The sequence below is a fragment of the Molothrus ater genome, chromosome 3 (genome assembly GCF_012460135.2).
Source record: "Molothrus ater isolate BHLD 08-10-18 breed brown headed cowbird chromosome 3, BPBGC_Mater_1.1, whole genome shotgun sequence".
NCBI lineage: Eukaryota > Metazoa > Chordata > Aves > Passeriformes > Icteridae > Molothrus > Molothrus ater.
Window position 1 is genome coordinate 63426699 of NC_050480.2, and position 23625 is coordinate 63450323.

Genomic DNA, 23625 nt, shown 5'->3' on the forward strand with positions numbered 1-23625 from the left:
GTCCAGTCTTGTTTATAGTATTGTCAAGGCTGGTGATCCTGCAGCATCTTTGGGCAATTTGTTCCACTGTTTTACCACCGTCATAGTATATTAAAATGGAATTTCCTGTCTTTCAATTCATGTCCTTTGCATCTAGTCTTTTCACTGGGTATCACTGAGAAGAGTCTGACTCAATTTTCAAACCTTCCTGTTAGATATTTATACACATTGACAGGATCTCCCCTGAGGATCCTCCGGGCTGAGCAGTCATAGCTCTCCCAGCTTTTCCCTATGTCAGATGGCCCAAGCCTTAATTGTCCTCTTGACCTTTTGTTGGACCTGCTCCAGTGCATCCATGTCATGCTGTTACTGGTGAGCTCAGAACTAGACCCAGCACTCCAGGTATGACTTCACCAGAACCAGTAGAGGGGCAGGGTCACCTCCCTCCAGCGACTTTTGGCAGCACTCTTCATTACACAGCCCAGGATGGTGATTGCCCTCAAGGGCATGTTTCTGGCTCATGTTCAAACTATTGACCATCAGGAGCCCCAGGTCCTTGACTGCAAAGCTGCTTTATGACTGATTGTCCCCTGCCTATACTGTTGCATTGGGCTCTTCCCAGGTATAAGAACTTCATCAAAGTGTATCTTCCAATTTTCAGCAGTATTTAGGTTGGGAATCTTTCTAAAGAAAATTTAAAAACATATCTCAAAAATATATGCTTTAATCATATTGTGTTATATCTCTAAAGGTTTTATACATTCTCATAAGCATGTACTTCTTATAGATGAGATATCGAGATGGGGAGTCTGATCCAATTCTTATGTTCCAAAAACAAACAAAAAGACAAAAAGCTCCATAGCTGTATTCAAGCATGTGTACAAATATACTTACTATAAAATGTGGGTTATTTTCTTTTTAATTGGAAACTTTACTCTATACATTTATGACTTTGGATGATAATTAATGGAATAGCACAATTAACCAAAGAACCTCTACTTCAATAGTTGCATTTTTAAATGTCTTTTTCTGTGTAGGTGAAAATTTCATTTAGATGCCCAAGCAACAGCTGCATACACTAGATCTTGTATATTTCATCATTTATTCTACCACTATTCCATCTACCTAATTTTATTTGCTCATGGTTGGTTGCTCTTGTTGTTTTATTTTTTGCTCTGTCTTGCCTACCAGAGGAGATGATGTTATAAAGCATTCTCAGCTACTAGTATTCTCCCAAGTGGTTTTTAACTGCTGGTCTTTGCCACTTACTGTACTTCACAGAAAAAATTATCCATCTTCATAATGGTTTCAGAGCTCTTTTCTGGGTTTTTTCTTCTAAATAATAATAAAAATTATAGTCGAACTGTCATTTCTTCTTCTGTGATTTAGAAAAGTACTGAGAACAAATTGATGTCACAAAATAGTTAATGTAAAAGAAATAAAGCTGAAGAGTACTGAAAATGAACACAACAATTTGTTTAAAAAACAACAGAAAAAAACCTGTGACATATTCTCATCTTGGCTGTTTAATCCTTGGCCACAACTGTATAAATTTGCAGGTGTTAAATTATTGAGACAATGGCTTATGAATTTTTGCTATTGTCAGTAGAAACATATGAGGAATTACATGGAAGAAAATAAGCTTTGACTAGCAGACTATGAATTTAAAACAGTATATTTTCTAGTTCATATAAAATCTTGTGTGAACACAAAATATAATGCTGATCAGCCTTAATTTATGACTGTGTTAAAACAGGAAATAAAACCAGTAACAAGAATGTTTAGTTACATTGTTTTCCTTGAACTGGAAGCCCACAATGAAATTATTCTGTTGTGGTCTTAGAGTGATTAGATTAGTTAAAACAAAAAGTAAGTGATTTGGACTGTTTTATTTCAGATTTATATGAAAATATATTGGAGTACTCACCCTGTTAATTTGCCCCAAAGTTATGAAAGAAAATTGTATATAATGTACTGTCTTGTGCACTTGTTATTATTCATTTCATTTACCATTTGTGTTTCTCTGAAAAAACCTAACCCAGCAGATTTGTTGGTTATGTCACATGCTAAATCTTTTATTGCTTTTGAACTGCGTTAAATGTGATTATACAGAAGGTCTTAAAAGCCTCTTTTCTAAATGAAAGATATTTTTTTTACCTCCCTTCCTTCTTCCCCCTTCAGACAACCTAATTTTGAGTTGCTTTACCAGCCTATTATTGTATAATTTCCTTATATTTCACATGGAATGTCTTACTAAGCCTGTATCATTTTTGTTACACTGTGATGTAAACTCAAAAGCAACTGAGCTGACCAGTGGGTATTTTCTCTGGTTGTTCAGTGCACACAATAAAAACAACTGTTGGGAGCCATTCCCTGTTTGCTTAAGGTTGTGCCACTTGAGTGGTTAAAAAGGATATAAAAGTGTTCCTGACCTAGTTGTATGTGAGGTTTTTTCAGGCACTTCAAATGGGTTTTTTTGTTGTTTTTTCCTCCTCTCCCTTTCCATTTCAAGATCTCATAAACATGTTTACCCTTGTCTTTCTGTGCATTACTGGAGTCCTGACTGATGTGATACCATTTCAATGTCTCCTTCTGCAGGCTGTTAAATGTGCTGTGCTGTGAGCTCAATACCCTTTTACTCTTGGAGACTCAGTATAAAGTGTCACAAGTTTTACTAACTGCTCAGGAGGAAAATGTCACAGAAACTTCAGAAGGACCAGGGTAAGAATTGATTGATGTAAATGTTATTTTAACTATCAAACTCTTCTCCTGAAAACAAATACATGAATGCCTTAGCTTTAAACATACAAATGCTTTCACTTAAACTGGCTTCTAATGTCTATAAGTTTCCTTACATGCAGGTTTGTCAGCAGTTTTAAATTATGAAAAGAATAATAGCCTTCTCTTTCTCCCATGTTCACCCCAAAAATATAAAAAATAAAAAAAATTTTTTTTTTACTTTTTAGTTGTATTACTCTTAAGTTGTTTCTAAAACAAAAAGTGTTTGAAACTTGTGAATGTAAGTATGCCTTTAATTTTATATGTTTTTTAATGTTATGTATTTAATATAAAATCAGAGTATTGTTTTAATGTTAATGAATTACAGGCACCATCAGTACTTCAGGGTTTTTAGGGGGGAGTACTTTTGTTCTTGTTGTTATTGTTTGGTTTGTAGCTTTGTCAACTCTCCAACAGCTTATTAGTGGCTTGGTCAACTCCCCAGCTTCTATGACTTTCCACTGCTGTCTTCTAAATAAAATTACACAGTGCATCCTTTCAAAAGGAAAAAAGTATTTTTGGGACAGAAGCAGACAGTCATTTAGTTACTGACATTTTTTTCTTTCTCATGGCATGCTGAGTTTTAAGTATTTTCCTCTTACTGTTTGTTATATGAGACCATTAGAGAATGTAAGTCAAACAGTATGGGTGAAGATCATATTTATTTACTATTTGAACATGAAAGCTGCTATTTCCCTTCTAAGGAAAAACTTTTATTAAGAAACTTGGTGAATAAAACCTGGATGTTACTGCTTTCAAAAATTTTGTACTTTGGGCTGCACAGTGACTTCAGACAGCAAGTTGTCTCTATTTCAAGTAGTGAATAACTCTGCTTATTTGTGACAGCAGAAATATACTGGTAGGCAAAATAAGGAGCAAATTTTTATGGTCCATTAACTGTCAGTGCCCTAATTATATAATTTTTTATGTGACATAAGAAAATCTGTGAGATTTTCTAGTCTTTTGGGTCCAGTAATTGCTCAAATTTTTCTAATCAGTAGTAGGTAGGGAAGCTCACAGAACAATGCTTGGAGACATCTCAAAATACCTAATGTTTCTGTTTATTTATGCCTATTTGTATTCCAGACTGTGTTTTAACTCTGGTATGTTTCTCAAAATATTCTTGCTTCTTTAAGTTTTCTATGTTAAATAGTCAATAAATCAAAGCTTGTAATTTTTGAAGGTATGTTGTGTTTTGCTTGGGGTTTTTTCCACAGAGTTTTTATAATTGATGGTCTGTCAGTGGAGAGAAACCATGTTCTTGTAAGGATAAATCTGATTGGAGGACCACAGGAAAGGATTCTGCCTTTGAGAGAATTAGATAAGGTTAGAATTTTAAGTTTACCAGTTTCTTTCTGTAACTTCTGCCTTCATTAACTGAACATTTTTGCTGGTAATTAAGCATGTGAAAAATTATTTAACACCAGACCACCTTTAGCTTTATGAAGTGTTAATATTTTAAAGAAGTGATACACTGAGCAAATACATTGCTCCCACTATCTGGGGATTGCCATGTACCTAGGAGATACTATGTTCAGATGACATGTTTATTTTGCTCCATTTTAATGTTACTTTTTAAGTGAATGCAATTTGTTTGGTTTTTTTCCTTTTATATTTCTGTGGTTTCTTTACTAGCTTTCCATTTATCTTCGTATTATTTGATATTTTTTCCATTCTTGGGTTCTCATATGCAATATCTAATACCTAGAGCTTTCATCAATGTTCTAACAAAGGAGTGTTTGTTAGGCAACTTCTTTAAATGTTCTACTTCTCACTGGCTGTCAGTCTCATAAAGATGAAATGCAGATTACTGTCAGCACAACAAAGACACCTAAATCAATATATAAAGTTGGAAATACAATTTAGTAGGTTGTTGGGGTTTCTTTTTAATATTTTTATAAAACTTGCAATTTCCTTTGTGGTTGAAAAAAGGAACTGTAAAATCAAAACTGTCAGTGATATATACGCCATAAAAAATTATATTCTCAAAGCTTTTTGGATTTTCTATCCTTTTTTTTGTGATAGCACATCTCATTGGAAATTGTAGTAACAAACTACTAAATAGGCTGTAATTCTGGGAACTGTACCTTTGTTAATCGAGAAAAAGCTATTAATGTTTCTGTTAAATTAATTTATTTCTGGTCCTGTTTCTAGGATAGCGGTCTATATCCTTGGCCAATGTTTTCATCGCTCCCTGTGCCAAAGTGCTATCTTGCAGAAATTCCTAGGAAAGCTGAATTCAGACAAGGTATGTAGAAAGCATGCAGGCAGTGTAGATTTCATGCAAGTATCTCAGTCAATTTAAAAAATTTCTTTTTCCTTCCTCCCTGCACCCTGCTCCCCACCCTCGCATCCCACTGATCATAATCTCATGAAATACTTAAGGTGCTAATTTCAGTGCTGGCCGCAATTGTAACTGAATAAGTTGGTTTAGTTTTGCTTGTCTGGCTTTGTGCAACTGTCAATCTGAAAAGCTGTTTGGTAATCTAATTCTTATGCACACTTCAAGATTAACCTCCTGACTCGTCTCTGGTGGGTGACTCATAAGGTACATTTATATAATCTCTCTAGTAACTGAAGCAAGACAGTTTGCTTAAACTGCAGAGTTCTTTGTACACTGTTTTCGTGATTCACATCCCTGTGTTTACTGAGCTTGGTGGTGTGTGAAATAGACAGCGTTTAGGATAGTTGGTTTCCACATTGAACATCAATTTGGAATGTGAGCAGACTGAAGAATCCTTTGAAGAACTACCTAGGCACAGCAGTTTAATTCACACAGAGAAACTCTTTTAAGGTTTTAGTTTGCATAGACAATGCAAAAGAATCAGGTGAATTGTTTGGTAAATAAATAATTCATTGTATTTATCCATGTTTACTATATCCCTGAGATGAACTTATTAGAAATCATGAATTTCCTTAGCAGAGACAGATTTACAGAAGTGATAGAAATTTTACATTAACTGTGGACTATAAAATAGTCTGTTTGTGTATATGTGGGGGGAAAGAAATTAAAAGGTGATTTCCTGCTCTGACCAGAGGAAAGGCCATATAGTTATAAAAGAAGGGAGTTTTCTGTATCTTAGCTTTTGTAATACTGTTCCAGGCTTCCCAAGGCAAGTTTCATTAGACAGCAATCAGATAATGGTGTCTTTGAGGAGGCAGCAGTGTTGTTCTTGGGTTGGAAAAGCATATTATACTGTTATTGTTATTCTCAGAATGTGTTCAAAGGATCCCTCAGTTCTCTTGTTCAGAATAATTCTGTTGCTCATCATTACCCAGTGGGCTAATGAAATAGATGTTACAGTTATCACATTTGTGGATGACAGCCAACTAAGAAAACTTGCATAAAACTTCGATTAAAAGTAAATTTGCTGAAATGAAGTGTCAAAGGTTTTCAAATGAGTTTGAAAAATTGAAATCAAAGAAATGTTTTAATTTGGAATGGCATTTTTGATGTTAAGGGTAACTGAAGTAAAATATTATATAACTGCAAAATGAACAGAATGTTTGGTAGTGGCATCAAAATATTTTGTGTTTGTTGTTTGAAAATAAAAGGGAAATAAACCCTTGAAAGTGTTCTATTTCAGTACTAGGTTAAAAAAACAACAAGCCACTCAATTGTGAACATAGGATTTGCCAGACCAAAGGTTTCAGGATGTGCAAATTATTTTGAAAGAAAGCATTAGAATAAATAGATCAAAAATTAAAATAATGAAGTTCATAAATTGCTATTGTAACGCTTGCAAAAAAAGAAATCAAGAGCATAAATAGAAAATGGAGAATATCTAAACTGTATTTTTAAGCACTATGATATGGCAGCAATAGAAATTTTCTTTCACAAGAGAGTTTAAAAATGCAATTACAAGATGGATTCATGAGTTACATTCATACAAAATCTTACAACTTCTTTGTTGTGAATATTCAGAATTCATGTTGTGTACTACTCAGATTGCTTGGAGTTTAGAAAAATATTTGTTGAATTTTGATTCTGCTTTAGTGCAAGGAGATGGACAGGTTTCACACAGACTTCTGACTGGCAAGAGTTCTGCTGCCATTGTGTGAGTGGGAATGCATGACTACTTCATTGTATCTGTTGACAAGGATTGAGGGCCAGCACAATGTCTCTGTTTCCTGAACCTGTCTGTGTTCAGATTTCACGCTGTAGTGTTTCATTATGTAACCTGTGAGGTACCATTCTGGTCCCCTTATTTTGGTGTTTCTATGGCATGAATAATTAAGACTGGTAGATTCTTAGTACTGTTAAAGAATGTATAGTTTCTTTTGCTGAAAAAGCTGTAACTGTAACTGTCATCCTGTCTGTCCTGACCTCTTATTTCTGTCCTCTTTTATTGCTCAAGAGGATTTTACCTTTTCTTTGTACTTTGAAAATGTATCCTCTATACATCACATAATTGTGATGGCAGATGTAAAAGCATAACCTGAGTTGATTTTTTAATATATTTATATAATAGATGGAGATGGCTTGTGAGCATTAAAAAAAAAAAACAAAACGATTTACAGATGTGCCTTGAATATGGTACTGCTAATAGTCCTGTTTATGACCCTCCTTTCAGATGGAGTTGAATGACAGATGCTATAACAGAATATTTTCGAACTAGTGTGGCCAAACTGAGGTCAGGGAAAAGGAAGCTTCATTTCTAGATCTCAGGACTTCATTTATCCTGTATCTGGTATAATGGAAACCATGGATAAAACTGAAAATAGCTTATGAGTGGTGGCTAATTAAAAGGACTTGTTCACACTGAGATTTCCAGCATGAAAACCCAAGAAGTGGGTAGGGGCTTTATTCTATAAATTCTTTTGAAGAACAGTGCTAAATGTGCACCGCTGACACCTTACGGTTCAGCTGTAATAAAAAGCAGAGCAGTGGTAAATCTGGCATTGTATGGAACCTGTTTTCCAGCACAAAGGCCTGAAGATTGTATGTAACAGAGCTCTTCTTTTAATACTCTTGCTTTTATTCTATTCTGTGCTATTATAGTGATCACAGACCCTGGCAAGAGCATATTTTGACTCACTGAATAAAAAAGGTCTCTATTGTAATTTAGTAACTACACTGATGTAGTAGAGTATCTCTTTGAGGACACTTTGAGTAAGCAGACTCACCCAAAAATATGTTTGTATTTGAGGAAAACTTGCAGTGCGTCAATGTTTACAAATATCTGTCCTGGTTCTACAGATGCTGGGTATTTGTTTGTGAGGTATATGAGTCTGCAGGAAAGGATTTATGGAAAAATAAATTTGGTTGGTTGTATGTTAATATGCTCTAATAATTTCAGCCAGTATTTAAGAGTTTGAAAACTACTTGATAGCCATATGCTAATGATTCACTTCTGTCAAAGATAACTTATAGTGAAACTTGAAATGATTTATGTGGATCATTATTTATATGTGAAAATTAATTATGCCATTTCTACTTGTTTACACTCCAGCAAGAAACCCTGTTGCTTTTCTCGGTTATTTGTTCAATTATTATTTTATTAAGGTAATTTGAGGAAGAACTATTAAGTAATTTTCAAAGAGTGATATTTATATTCAGGAAACAACTGTGTAAAGATTTTTTTAAACTTGTAATATTACTATAGTGTCGATTATTAAAAGTTAAACTCTTTACAAGGCTATTAAACTGTAATATTCACTCTTCTATTTGCACAGAATATGTTTTTCTTTTCTACTTCTAGCTCTGAAGTTATGACAGTTGGTAATGACTGTAATGACTGTGGCTGAAGAGTATTGTCCATAAATTTCCTGCAGTGATGCATTCACTGCTTAACATTTCCCTAAACTTGTGTACTCCACCATTCATTAATATTATTTTCTTCTGAAATCATACATTTCAGAATTGGTACCAAAAATCTGGTTATTTGTTATGAAAAGTATTTTGACAATTTACCTCAGCCACTGTTATCTGAGTTCTTTGCTTTAAACTTCTAACTTTAATGGGAACATGCTGCCATCTTTACGGTTTGATTTCATTGAGGGTTTCTTGTTTGTTTGTTTGCTTGTTTGTTTTGTTTGGTTTTGGTTTTTTAATCTGATTTAATTCTGTTTTTTAATACCTGGTATTAGCAGTGTTTAAGTTTTTTTTAAATTTTCTCTGTCAAAGAATCAGCTGTATTATCTTTTTATTATTCCTTATAATGTCACATAAATGCCTTTATCACCTACACTTCTTTGACTTGTACTCCTTTTTATATTTGCTGTGACATTCATGTAAAAGTCTGTTGCCTTTTGCTTTTAAGTCCACTCAAGTAAAAAAAGGTGAAAGAGTAGTAAGGTCTATGAGAAATGCACATGAGGTTTCCTTAATTATATATCTCTATATGGATTTGTTTCTATGTACTAGCCAAATAAATTGTAGTCAGGTTATTAATCTCTCAGTTTAGATTTTGAATAAGATATGCATGGATTTACAGATCTTAGTTATTAATCACAGAAAAACACTTCTGCCACAAAGCACAGTCAGATGAGAAGAGGCTTGTTGCATTTCTTATGTTTTATAAAACACTGATGAATTTTTCTGGGTCTTACTTGCTTTAGAAGATCTAAACAAGATAGCTGAAGAGTTATTTGAAGACATATAAAGCACCATCTTTTAGAAAAGGGAGATCAATTTAAACTTGCTGTTATGATGCAGTGGTTCAGATTTCATACATGCATGGAAGTGTAACTTATTTATAGTGCAATTTCATAGCTTCATATATTAGTAAATGTGGGAGTTTTGGGTTTTTTTTCATGGGATTACACAGAACAACCAATGCTAGCATTGGTTGTTCTGTGTAATCCCATGAAAAAAAACCAAAAAAAAAAAAACCCATGTGCAGTACAAGTAATGGATGGGATGGCAAAATATTATCACATACAAAGAAGAGAGCAGAAGTGCAGCAGATTAATTAAATTGACATTAGCTTCTTTTCAATCATGTCCATATTTAAAAGCTTGCTAGCTTTTAAATGACTAAGACCTTTTCTTCCTCATATTTTCTCTTCTTTCTATTTTTTTTCTCCTTCCCCTATTCCCTCGCCTTGTATCCTTCACGCCATTCAGAAGGTCTAGTATTTTTTCAGGAAAAAAATCAAATTCAAGTCATTAATTTAGGATAACTTGTGAACTCATTTAGTGACAAACCAGAAAAGAGAAGAAATAAAAGCAGGACTTCTGTTTCTCGGTGTTGGTGTGTTTGGAACACCTCTAGTGGTTGTGGTAGTGTGACAGCCTGCCCTCAGTAACACATAATATACATAGCCCAGAACTATGTTGTTGCTTAAGTTTCAGCTACAGGGTAATACTGTTGGGCAAGTTGTAGTTTCCTACTAAATTGTGAAAGCCAGCTGGCATTTTTGAGATATCATGAGTGTTTGGAAGCAATTGTCATTCCAAAAACCCCCCCAGGGTTCTGTCTTTTTTTTTTTTTTTGTACTGTGATGATGACCTGCTGGCAGAAGTGATAGTCCACATTTAATGACAAGTTAAGGGAAGCAATGGTTTACTTGGAAGAAAATAAGCTGCAGTGAGTTTCCACAGTATGATACCAGTTTCAGTTTGTACTGGATATATTAAATACATGACTGCACCACAGTATCTTGGTTGCATGGATCTCTGGTACATTGACTGATTAAGTCTCAGCTTGTAGTCTCTGATCCTTGTCTGCCAAACTGAATTACTGCAATCCTTGAGGAAGTAAAATAACTATTTAACTTGTATCAAGGAGTGTTTCTTTGCAGTTCCAGGATTTTCTTCAATACTCAACTGTTTCAGAAATAACAAAAAAGGGCAGAGAAAGAACTAGAAATCATACTGATAGTACTGTAAGAGTTAAATCCTTTTTCACATTAAATTTTCATAAGTAAGCTGTCCTAAGCATCACTGCGTGTTATTTGGGAAGATACTGAGGACTTATTTATTTGAGGATAACAAAGAAATTTCAGGTTAATTAATTTGGAGGCATTATTAATGATAATAATTAAGTTATTATAATAAGATTGTTTGGAAATGTTATGTATTGTATAATAAATTCCAACGACAGGGATACAATCTACTAATTAGAAATCATTAAGTTCTTTAGATGAGCTTAAAATAAATTACATGCAAAATCATAATTCTGTTGAAAATATTCTAATAATCTAAAAAGAATAAGATCCTTTGAAAAGAATGTTTTGAAATAGAAATGGTATTAAGAAGTAAAAGTACCAGCAGATATTCTTCGTATCCATAGACTGGCTCAAACAATTGACACATGTCCTGGTTTAGGGCAAATTTAGGGAGGAAATCTCTGGAGAGGTTCCTCTAAAAAGCAGATTCAAGTGGCCCCTCCTCCCACCAGTTTGGGAGAAAAAATTTCCTTCAAGAAAAATGGAAAAAACTTTATTTAACAAGCAAAGTATTTGCAAACATGAAAAATGAATAATATTTATGGTCCAACAGCAGAGGGATTGTACACAGCTGGAGTGAATGCATGTGCATTTGCTTTGTGTCAGGTACCATCTTTATTTTTCTCCTCCAGATGGCCAGAAAGTATTTCATAGCAGCATCAAGGACTCTGGGAGCCAAGTTACCTGGTTGTTGCCAGGTGCCCTGGCAGCCAAGAGAGCAAACTGTGTCCTGGGGGGCATCAGGCACAGCATTGTCAGCTGGGCAAGGAGGGGATTGTCCTGTGCTGGGGGCAGTTTTGGGCACCACAACATAAAAAAGACATTAAGCCATAAGAGAGTGTCCATAAGAGGGCAGCAAGGATGGTGAATGTCTGAAGGGGGAGCCTTATGCGGAGTGGTTGAGGCCATTTGGTCTGTTTAGGCTGGAGGAGACCTCACTGTGGTCTTCAAAATCCTTACAAGTGGAATTGGAGGTGCAGGCACTGATGTTTTCAGACTTGTGATCAATGACAGGATTTGAGGAAATGGTATGCTGCTGAGTCAGGGGAGGTTTAGATTAGACATCAGGAAAACGCTATTCATCCAGAGGGTGGTTGGGTACTGGTACAGGCTTCTCGAGGCAATGGTCACAGCAACAAGCCTTTATGAGTTCAAGAAGCGTTCGGACAACACTCTCAGGCACACGGTGCGACTTTTGGGGTGCCCTGAATAGGGCCAGGAGTTGAACTCGATGATCCTGATGGGTCCCTTCCAACTTGGCTTATTCTGTGCTTGTATAATGGAAAAGGAAAAACCATGCACACAGACAAAGCAAAATTAATTCACTGCATCCAGGTGGCAGGCAGGTGTTCAGCCATCTGCAGAAAAGCAGGACCCCATCACCTGTAATGATTACTTAGGGAGACAAATGCAATCACAGAAATAATTAGGTTTGAAAAGACCTCAGATATCGAGTCCAGCCTTTGAATACCACCATGTCAACTGTCATCATGTCAACATCACTCAGAATGTTCCTCCCCTTCCTTTTTCTTCCCCCAACTTTATATACTGACCATGTCATATGGTATAAAATACCTCTTTGGTCAGTTTGGGTCACAGCTTTGTCTCCTCCCGATTTCCCATGCACCCCCAGCCTCCTTGCTGGGGTAGCAGTAGGAAAGCAGAAAAGGCTGGATCTGTGTAAGCTCTGCTCTGCTGACACAGATCTCTAGAACATCTCTAGATTATCAGCTCTAGATTATCTGCAGCACAAATCCAAAGCATAGCCCCATACCAGCCATGTGAAGAAATATTCCACCCCAGCCAAAATAAGGACAAAATCCCATCAGTAAATAGAATGTTTTGTGTAAAGCAGAATATAATCAGTTTTAGGACTGCTTCTCCAGTTTAATTGTCTTAGGAAAAGGCATATTTATGTAGTCTTTTCTTATGACGTCTGCCAGAAATACATGTGGCAATGGAGTTGGGGCTACATGATCTTTGAGATCCCTTTCAACTCAAACTGTTCTGTCAGTGTATGATCATTATAGAATAACACTAATTTTTCATTTCTTCTAGATAAAGATCTTGACAAGCTCTTAAGAGTTTTAAGAAGTCCAGACAAGCCAGCTGGGTGGGCAGAAATTTGTAGAAAACAGTTCTGCAAAGTCATGAAAACCAGACCAGATAGCATCAGTGGACCAAGTGAGTATGACTTAAGAAGTTTAACAAAGAAAACAGACAAAAGACTACTATTAAGCAACTCTAATTATTTTCATTGAGGAGTACATTATCTATACAAGTAGTCCATAATTTTGTGTTGATTATGAAAACTATTTCAATGGTATTTTCCAAAGAAAGCAAGGTTTATGCATTTTATGTCCTATTTTTCACTTTACGACTATTATCCCTGTATGTTGTCAGTGAAACTTGACAGAGAAAGAGGGCTCAAATACAAGTCTTTGTTCCAGATCTTTAAAGGGTCCATTATTGAGATACTGAGAAAATGAAAATGAAAGCCTGAAAGAAAACAGACTTTTCTCAGAGATTAGTGAATGAGTTAACATGGGTTGGGAAATTATATTAATGGGCAGTTTCTGTAAAAAAATATCAGAATTAAGCCATACTAAACATCAAAGAATTTGTTCTTTCAGGTTTTTCTTAATTTTCACATGCATTTCTAATGAACGGTAAGATCATGCTGGAGCTGTGCTATAGCTCAGTTAAAAAACCAAAGTAGCCAAAGCAAAAACACAGATAATCCATATGACATAAATCTCCTGAAGTAAGACATGATAATTCCCTTGTGATATATAAGCTTGTGTAGCCATAAAGAAGTGAAGTGTTCTCAGAAATTTCAGGCTTCTGTTCCTATAGGAATTCTGATTATGGTCAGTATGTAGTCTAACTTGTTTACAGGTGCCCAAGGTTTCCCTTTATGTTATTTAGATAAGCAGTTACTACAACTGGCTGTTGCAAATCTCTTCAGATGTTCTGTATCTGCTTGGAGATATTTCAGAAGCAGCAAAATATCTGCAGCTCTGTGGTTTCAGACAAAATCATGTTTGCTGAATCCACTTTACGAGAGACAGCTGTGCATCTTTTGCAGCTTGCAAAGCTCTCCCAAATTTCAGAGGAGTGAGAGACCAGATGCCCAGAAATCAAAATTTTCTCTGTAGTTACAGATGGAGCAATCTCCATGGTTTACAGAACAAAGATGTACACTTGTGCCTTCTTTACTGGGCCCATTCTGAGGGGGACTGACATTAACAGGAGTTAAACCAGAATATAATGGGAGAAGATAACATTAGACTCAAGGACTGTATGGAGTAATGTGTATTGATTTGTTAAAAATATTCTGTGATCTGGTGTAAGGATTACCAGATGCTGAATCTATAGAACCTGCTTGAACTCCATCAAAAAATTCTTGAGCAAACTGTACAGTATCAATATCTGCAATTCACCCTTCCCATGTTGATTACTCTCCCATCAACTTGGTCAATACTTTTGTGCTAAATGGTTTGGTAATGCATTGCTTTTGAGATGTCCTTAGACTGGTGTTTTCTCTGCTAAAGCATCACCTCTGACTGTAGCTTTTAAGTAATTTCTGTTCTCAAACATCAAAATCTGTTTTTTGAAAGGCTTTATTGAACTGCTAAAAGGAGATACCTTCCGAGGCTTGCATGTCTTTTAATATGTCAGGACCTGAAAGTCTGGGAATTTTCTTGGTCTCCTAAAACAAAACAAAACAGCTCCTACAGTCAGGTGTTCTAAGCACAATAAGCGATGACAAAGACATTCTTCCAGTCATTCCTTCCATAAAGGTGCCACAGATCTGTGGGTGTTAGGGTGTATAGCTCCTTGTTTTCTTTGGGTCTCTTATCAGCAAGAGAACCATGGGGAGAGCCTTTGGCCAGGTTATGTCTTGGCTTCTTTTGGACTACTCATTACAGTATTTGTGGCCTCCCTCAAGTGTCTTTAGTAAATCTAGAAAAGAACTTTCTGTGTATTTGTATCTAAGCTTTGGCAGAAAAAGAAGCAAAGGCAAATCAACTCCTCTGAATAAGAGCTTAGGTTTATGTAGAAAGTTATTATTCTATATGAATCTAGGCTTAGCATAGTGCATGTTCAAATAGTTCACATGTCTGAGAGGTGACTTGTGGATTTTTTTGTTTGTTTTTTTTTTTCTCTTGAACCAGAATCTCATCTTGACTATTTTAGCCATGCCTTTTTCAATTATTTCCTCCTTTTTGTCCTTCAGATATGGCAGAATGTTGTTTTCCATTCCAGCAACTTTTTTTTCATCTGTTCCCAGTTAACATTGTATCAGCATCTGACTTCTGGGCAGATTCAACATCCTTATTCCACTCGCCTTTTAGCAGACTTTAAACCCAAAGCAAAATAAATTAAGGGTGTTGCAGAGATTATATCAATTATATGCTAGCATTTTTCCCTTCATAATGAGATATTCTGTCCCCAAATCTTATTCTTCTCAAGCTTTATATTCATATATGATGTAGGTAGGGATAGTAAACTCGGCTAAAATTACTTGCTCCATAGAGTCTTTCAGATTTTCCATCACCTATCTCCCTGAGGATCTGGATTTAGATCTCCAGTATTCTTTAGGGCCTATTAATTTACCTCCAAATCGTTTTTTCTTAATAAAAACCAACCAACCAAGAAAAGAAAATACAGCAGCTCTTGAACTTGCGTGTGAGAACTTACTGTAAAACATAGGAATTTGCTCCAGCTTTTATAAATGAAATGTTTGATGGAAGAAGAGTGGTTACAGTAAACACAGTGTTCTGGAATCCTTCAATATTTTGTGAGCTCTGCATCATCTGAGATAGCTCTATCAAAACAGGTTGACAAAAAATACAGTGAGCCTTTGAGGCTGTGTCATTGTTTGTGATGTATGTGTGCTGCAGTCTTTAGCAATTGCAACAAAAAGTTGAAACTAACTGCAGGACTTTCCCCATAGGATAAAGAACCCATGACTGTTGTATGCTGTAGTAGTGGTTTTAGTTCAGGAAAACGAAATGCTGATACTGTATTTTCAAAAGAAGTTTTTAGAATAATACAAATTAGATGTTTGCGTTTTTATTTTTATGTCCTTGATTTTCCAAGGAAGCTTGTTAGAATTTGAGTGAAACAATGGGTCTTTATGTTATGCAGAAAAAACAATTGCAGATCACAAATTCTTTCTTCTGACTCCCAAATCAGTTTGGAGCCACTGTAAGCAGTGGCACGTGAGCACACATGAATGTCTGTGCAGGTGTGTAAAGATTTGCTTTGGTTTGAAGGGCTGTTTTTTTCCATTAATAAAGAAAATACTTGTATATTTATATAACATATGCAATGTTCATCTCTAATGGAAGCACTGTCAGAATTTTTATTATCTTGTTTTCTTCTTTTCAGAGAAAATGCAGGTTGTTCATTTGTCATTTTAATGTACAATAATTGAAAGTCCTCCTTGTTCTTGCCATCAGTAATGGAATTGCTAACTCTGTTTTTCATATACTTATTAAACTGAAGTATGGTTGATGGAGTTGAAAATTCTGACACTACTCTTGCAAAAAAGTAATCTGGCCAAGATGTTCACTCTTGGATTTCTAGCCTCTAACAGAAGTCACAAAACCACAGAATCCCTTCCACTCAACAGAATTGGAAGAGACAGTCAAGGATCATTGAATCCAACCCCTGGCCCTGCACAGGATCATCCCCAAGAGTCACACCTTGTGCCTGAGAGCAGAACTGCTGTTAAAAAAATCCTTTGTATTTTCTTTTAAACTCCTTTGAAATGTCTGGATCATAGAACATGATCCAGTTGCAGTAGTTAGAGGATTTTTAAAAGTGTGATGATTTTTACTTTTTGACCTTTTTGACTTAAAACTTTCAGAGTAGGAATTAGGTTAGTGCTCATGGTTGTTACCTATTAAAACAGTTTTAACCACATGCTTTTTTTAAAGCAGTGTTCTTTTGCAGTTTTGAAGGTGTTTCAGTTACCTTCCATTTGTACACTACTTCTTCAAGGAAAAATAAAATCCTGGAGGAAAGTAGGCATTTTATAAGCATACTACAGTAATTTAAGAAATTTAAAAGCATTTCTCTTTATTTTGTATATGATGACACACAGCTAAATTAAAATTATGTTTATTTTTTGTGTAAGAATTAAATTTCCATGAGATTATTTCTAGAATCTTAAAAACTTCAATACTAACACAACCAAGCTACCATAATTTAAGAAAATCAACATTTTCACTGTGTTGGTAGGCCACATAAAATTTACCTGAAAATTTTGACTTTTACAGCAATACTGACTGTACTGTACAATGAACCTGCCTAAATGTCTTTTTTCTAGTTTTCCAGTTAAATGAAGAATCACTGAACCAGTTTCTACAGTGGTGTCCAAATGGCAGCTAAATGATGTAGTATTAAAAGAAAAAAATAAAATAGCTACTTGTCATTTCACATGGACATTCCTTTGGAAAAGGCAGTGTCCTGTGAAAACCATTTATTTAAGTATTAACCACTTGTGTTTTGAGACACATTCTTCTGTGTCTTCGTCTCTCAAACTTGGTGAAGATATTTTCAAAGATGGTGATAGGCACTTAAATACTTTCAAATGGTGGGAATTAATTTGGTGCTTGAATTTCAAAATATTACTTAGCCATTGAATTCTCACTTCTATTAACTCAAGCACTGAATTGAAGTATTCACCTTCTAGGTCAAGCATGTGGTTACCTTATGACAAAAAGAGAAGAAACGTACAATGTGCCAACTTGGTTTTAAATTTTCTGAATTATGGGATATTTTAGTCTTAACGTAGTTCTCATTTATTATTATAGTGTGGCATATTTCAGTAATCACTGTACTAATAGTCATACAGTAAATATATAGCTAATTACAAACTTAAAGTCTAATTTCTGCTTTTTGCTGTCTGCAGTTGCAGGAATAGACATGTTTGCTCATTTTACACAAATATTTATTGTTTGTGAGCCAAATTCCACTAAGCATATTAGTGAGGATTAGTGAGTTTGTATATTCTTCAAAAAAGAATCAATTGTTACTCTTCTGTAAAGTAAATTGCTTTTTTTAGCCCCATGTGTTTTATTAACCATGATTAAAAGTAGCTATGTTATATTTAATTAGCAGTTTCATTTCACTGCAAAAGTGTATAAGAATCTAAATTACACATGTAGGTTTTTAGTTTTAATGTAGTAGTCCCTTGCAATGCAAAATTAATTTTGTTACCATTGGAGTTGGAACTCTAACTGTAAATTCATGTTTTGCTGTTGTAGTGAAACTTCTTTAGCATTACCTAAACACAGCCTTTTAAAAACTCTTTTTTGGACTCATTCAGTGTAATTTCTGTAAATATTTTAGGCAATTAATCAAGACAAAAAAGATTGTGATTTAATGTCAGTATGTTAGCTTAAAGTAATTGGAAGAAGAATTAATTACCTTTATTATATCTTTTTTTGAATTGTTTTTCTGGCATAACAAGCATCAGAGTGTGGGTGGAAATTCTGTCTTTCTCCTCCTCCTCCTCATTCCCAAAAGAGCATTCACTGCTCTTTAACTGCTTGTGTCAGTTTTCCTGTCATCATGGCTAGCTCAGGAGGTTTCTAGCTTACTCCATTGCCACCTCAGGCATGTGTTGCTGCTCTGCCTCACTTGTGCTGCTGCAGCTGCTCCTACCACCGTCTGCTTAAACAGTGTACTGGTACTAGTGGTACTGGGTGTTCCTTATGGTCCCTTCCAACCCCTGCCATTCTATGATTCTTTGAACTATTCAATTTAAAACCAGCAAACCCACCTGGGCAGTGGGTGCCTGGAGTTATGTGCAAGAATGGGGGAGCAGGAGCTGAAGCTTCATTGCTATTAGCTGGAAGTGCTGCCAGGGAAATGGTAGCATGGTCTTTAAACAGGAAATCCCACAGGTGGCAGCAGTTGTTACTCTCTAAATATGCTCCCTTGCTTTGCATTCTTTTAAGAAGTATCAGTATGCATATCTGTATGCTTTATATCCTATTTATGGAGCCAACAGCAGGTGTTTTAGGATAGCATTTACTTATAAAAGAAGTTCATGCTGCTATCCTAAATTCCTAATATGGCTTGCCTCGTGCGGGCCTCCTCTGTGCAGTTTGTGTAAAGGCTTCCTTGTAAACTTAGTTTAAACTTTTATGTCATGTGTCATGTCATGTGTGCAGTTGCCATAGCCTCAGACTTGGGGAATTGAGGCATCAGGGACAGTTTGGATAATGATCTGTTAATGAGAGGTCTTGCTAACTTCCTGGCTAACATCCTATCAAGGTGGGAGATAAGATTGCTGACACCTGTTCGCTATGGAGGCATCGGGCTTAGCTGTGCAGTGCCTGCAGACACAAAGTTCCATAGCAAGAACTGAAGAACATTATGGTCATCATTAAATACAGAGTTTTCAAAATTAAATACTCCTATTGCATAAATTTAGGTAAATAATTTCTATCTTGTGATGGCATAGGTAGTTTTATATTGAGGTTTGTTGGAAACAGCCCTTAAACTTCATGTGCTTTTGTTAGCATAATTTTGGGATGGTGTCAGCTTTTTGTTCTGTGTGGGTTGTTGAGTTTATTTGGGGTATTTGGTTGGTTTTTTGGTTTGTTCGTTTTATTGTTTTCCTTTCCTGTCTCTATACACAGACAAATGTGGTAAGATATTATAGTTTAATTATGGTTAATTTTCATTTCATATTGAAACCATGTAACAAATTCTGAAGTAATCCTTGGAGGATATGAAGATAATATGAGATTCTCTTTCTGTTTACACTGAATATATTCTCAGTAAAGCTATTAAAATTTAATTTAAGTTAGGAATGGTGTTAGGAATATAAAAGTGCAATGCATGTTTTGAGTTGTTTCCCCATAAAAATATGAATAAATATGCAGGAATTTAAATAGCTTTACTTTCCCATACATTGTCATTTAGTTAGGTGACGTAGTTCCATATTTTGTTTGTTGCCTCTAATTTTTAATGGATTTTTAATTCTTGCAGTTTTGGCAGAATTAATTGAAAAGTTCGTGTCACATCTTTCTGAAAGCAAAACAGATTGTTATTTCAGCACAGGAAGCTATAAAGGTCAGTCTCCTGATAATTTATTGCCATGCAGCTTCTTCATATTTAAATTGCCTTTCTTCTAAATGTATCTGTATCATTTTGGGGGTTGTTTAAAATGTTCTTTAACAGCTCAGAAATTCATTACTTCACTGTTGGGAAATACCTCACTTTGGAGAAGAAAATTATGTGCTTCAGTGAACAGAACAGGTAATTATTAGTGATGGGCTTTCACATTTCTGTGTGTAAAATGGAAAGAGGAAGATGCAGAGCAGGTGAGGATGAGATTCAGAGTATTTGTTGACAACTATTATAGATGATTTGCAAAGCTGGTGGCATAAATATTTAAGATGGTATAAGCAATCTGGCTCACCTTTGAAAGCCCCACAAAGGTATACACTTTATATTGTATTAAGGGATATGTATTAAAGAACTGTTATTGTTGCCAGAGTAACCTGAGTGTTAGTTTTGTACAGATGTTGCACTTACAGCAAGAATAATGGATGAATGATAATGCTGATTTATTCTGAGTGTAAAGTAATGTGTTTTAATACTTTGAAGCACTGGTAAAATTAGAAGATTTATAACCAATGTTAATATCTGCTGGAAGATGCACTTTCATTCTTCACTGTTTGTCCATGACTCTTCTCTCAGATTGTAGTTCAGCCATTTAGAGTACTTATTCTGTTACTAACTGTGGAGAATCAAGCCTGCTTTGGGGAGAGTCTGTTGTTTGTACTGATATTTTACTCTCCTATCCATAGTATGCAGATATAGTATCCTTGGAGACTTGGGGCCTGCTTTGAAGTTTGAAAGCATAAAACCCCTTTAGAAATTTTAGTGGCTGTCTTTCTTTATATTTAGTGGCCTTTACCTTCCAAATGCTTGCTAACAGGATACCCTTAATTTCATTTGAGAATCTGTCTCTTTGCTTTATGATGAAAGTTGTTGATGAGACAGTTATTTCAATCAAAATTTTATTTTTTTCTCAAAAGATACTGATACCTTTGTCAAGGACAAGATATTTGTCTTGTCCTGTATTACTTTTCAACTTCTCATGATGCATAATGAGCAATAATGCAATTCCATGGACTCAAAAGTCTTGCTAATTACATATTTCTGTGACTTCCTAATTCAAATAATAATTTTGGTTGTTCCTTTAAAAGCTAAACATGCAAAAACTAACTAGAGGAAGAAGAAACATCTGACGCTGAATGGATGCCTTGCCCAGCAAAAACAGCAAGCCTGCTCTTCCTTAATTATGATAGCTAAGTGCTTCCATCTAATGTGAAAGAGAAGCAGTAGGCCTTACTCCATTCCCTTACTCATCAATACCTTACTTTTAAGCCACTCCTCTCAATCTTCTGGTCAAAGTTGGGATTTAAAATACATTCAGGAAAGTTGAACCTAGATCTTCTATTTAATTGATTTCACCACGAACCACTGATTAAACAGAGGTGGCATCAACACTGCATTATTTATCTAAAATTTAATGTCAACTTCAAAGAAAACAAAGTTTGAAAATCCCTAGATAATTGCAGGTTCAATTAATTATCTAGAATGAAAAATCCAAAAGAGTAGATACAAAACCAAAGATAACATAGTGAAAACCTCAGTTCTTGGTTTCTTGAGCCTTAAAGATTTTCTTTTAATGATAAACTAACTCTGTCTAATATTTATTTTTGTGTTTTCTGTATGAGGGGGTTTTTGGGTCTTATACAGGCACTACTAGGCATTAATTCTGGATAAGTTTGCCTGTTCGGTTATCAAATAAAGACTCCAACATTTAATGGGTTGTCTAAGAAAGAGTTTTCATGTGCAAATGCTTTTGATATTCCATGTGCTTTAATGAATAAAAGCTTGGAAATGTGACAACAAGAAGTCTTCTCAAGAGTAGTCAGTAATCTGGTGGTAAGAGGTAGGCAGAGGCCTGGTTGGTACCCTATCGAGTTCTTTCCCTGTCAGCAACAGCATTATCACAGACTTCTTTTGTGAAGAGTTCTCTAGCCCAGAAAAGAGTGTTGCTCAGGTAAACACCATGTATCATCAAAGGTTTATTTTAACTTTTATAGGAAAACAGTTATTAAGTCTTCATAGCACCTTTTCCAGACAGGTGTAGCCATAAGGATTAACCAGGGAAGTTAGTTTAGGCCAATAAATTCATGCTGATTGACATGAAACAAAAGTCTGGCTCTAAAACTGAATCTGTGATCATATTCTAATTCTACTCTGAAACAGTGAAAGGACATGATTTTAAGAATGGGTCATATAACTAAAATGACATTCATTTTGGGTTCTTTTTTACATCATAAAATAAACAGTATGGCCTTCCTATGAAGGGAGGGTGATGTGTGTTGAGAACCCAGGATGCATTATGCTTCCTATGTTTGTACCAAAGGGACAACAAAACACACTCAAATCATTATCAGACCTTATTTGTTTAAAATTAGCTTTCTCACTGATTGAATAATGATTGGCCAGCTTTCTGTACATTTCCCAAGGTTTTCTGGTAGTTTTTATGAAGCATTGCAATTGCTTCAAGGACAATTATTGAATGCCATGTTATTTCACCGTATGTTTTTCATATCCTCCTGAAAGAGCCATCTAACCTAAATCCTAAAACTAGTTACAGTAGAGACTTTTTTTGTATGAGGTAAAGCTAATGAGTTGTTAGAAGATAACAAAATAAATTTGGGTCTGAGGAACTGAAAACCAGTTTCTAATAGTTGTTTCATTTCAATGAAGAAAAGTCACATTTTTCATGAAAGTGGATTCAGTACAGCACATAGATATTCAGCGTTTATCATGTTTCTTGAAATTAGAATTTGATTATCTTAAAAAAATGACGGCCTTGTAAACCTGTAGCTAGTTGTAATTAGAATAACACAGTCATCCATCTGTCGTGGAACCCCTTAGGATTTCAGTCTCTTATAAAATTTGCAAATATGGAAAAATTAAATTATATTGGGTTGTTACCATTTTCAAGAAAAGAGAGAAGGAAAAAATATCTGATAAAAAACTACGCAGTTGCAATATTCAATTATAAACAGTAACACAAATCTTACATGAAGTTTACTTTCTGCTAGCAGCAGCAATATACTGCTGTGATGCTTACTCAGATGACTGTGTGTGCATATGTTGATGATCTCTGTCTGTCCCCTTTCCTAGAATTAATAATTTCTAGTTTGCTTTTATTTTTTCTTTCTCCTTTATAAACCCTAAAACATTGAAAACTAAACCCGTGGTGTCTAGCTGTAATAGGTAATAAAATGGCAAGAAACTGAAATTTGCTGTAGTAGTAAATACCATGCATTATATATTAGGTATACGAAGTTCCTAAAATAGCCTCTTTCCTTTCTGTTAGCAAATTCCAGTTCACTGTAACAGAAACACTTCGTGAAAATGTCATAGTTTTCTCAAGGTTTAAACAACCCATTTATCAGAGAAATGTGAAGTCATCTAATGTATTGGTGTCTTGTGCTCCTTAATTGATCTCCATGATGTGTTGCAGACCACGATGTGTTGCAGACCATGATGTGTTGCAGACACTTGGGACTGCTGCAATATTTTGTGATCAGCAGGTTTTTTTGGGACCTCTGTTTTTGCAGATGACCTTGCAGTCGAATCCTCTGTTTCCACTGGACTTTGTCTCTGAAACAGCTCTGCCATTTACTGGCAAAGAGACAGAACCTCCGGGATTTCAGGTCTTGGCCATAAAACTCAAATGTCATGGTGTGTTCCTTCTCCTAGATAAGCCCAAGTTCTCTGAACAAAATCTCTAGGAGCTTTCTACCATTTAATGAGCTCTTAATCTTCAAAGGGTCAGGTGTGTCAGGTAACAAACTGAGAAATTTTAAAAACACCAGGGGGAATGTATCAATATAGAGCTGTTCAGAAGGAG

At 35.3% G+C, this 23625-nt stretch overlaps 1 protein-coding gene across 2 annotated transcripts in view; it reads left to right on the forward strand.

Annotated features, from left to right (window-relative positions):
- The window catches only part of TBC1D32 (TBC1 domain family member 32), a 74372-nt gene that overhangs the window by 37604 nt on the left and 13143 nt on the right, over window positions 1-23625 (forward strand). For both annotated transcript variants that reach the window (XM_036381098.2, XM_054514410.1), the window contains exons 24-28: window positions 2578-2700; window positions 3975-4083; window positions 4912-5005; window positions 12708-12833; window positions 19665-19748. In XM_036381098.2, coding sequence (XP_036236991.1) covers window positions 2578-2700; window positions 3975-4083; window positions 4912-5005; window positions 12708-12833; window positions 19665-19748 — 536 coding nt within the window. The remainder of the gene's footprint in view (window positions 1-2577; window positions 2701-3974; window positions 4084-4911; window positions 5006-12707; window positions 12834-19664; window positions 19749-23625) is intronic.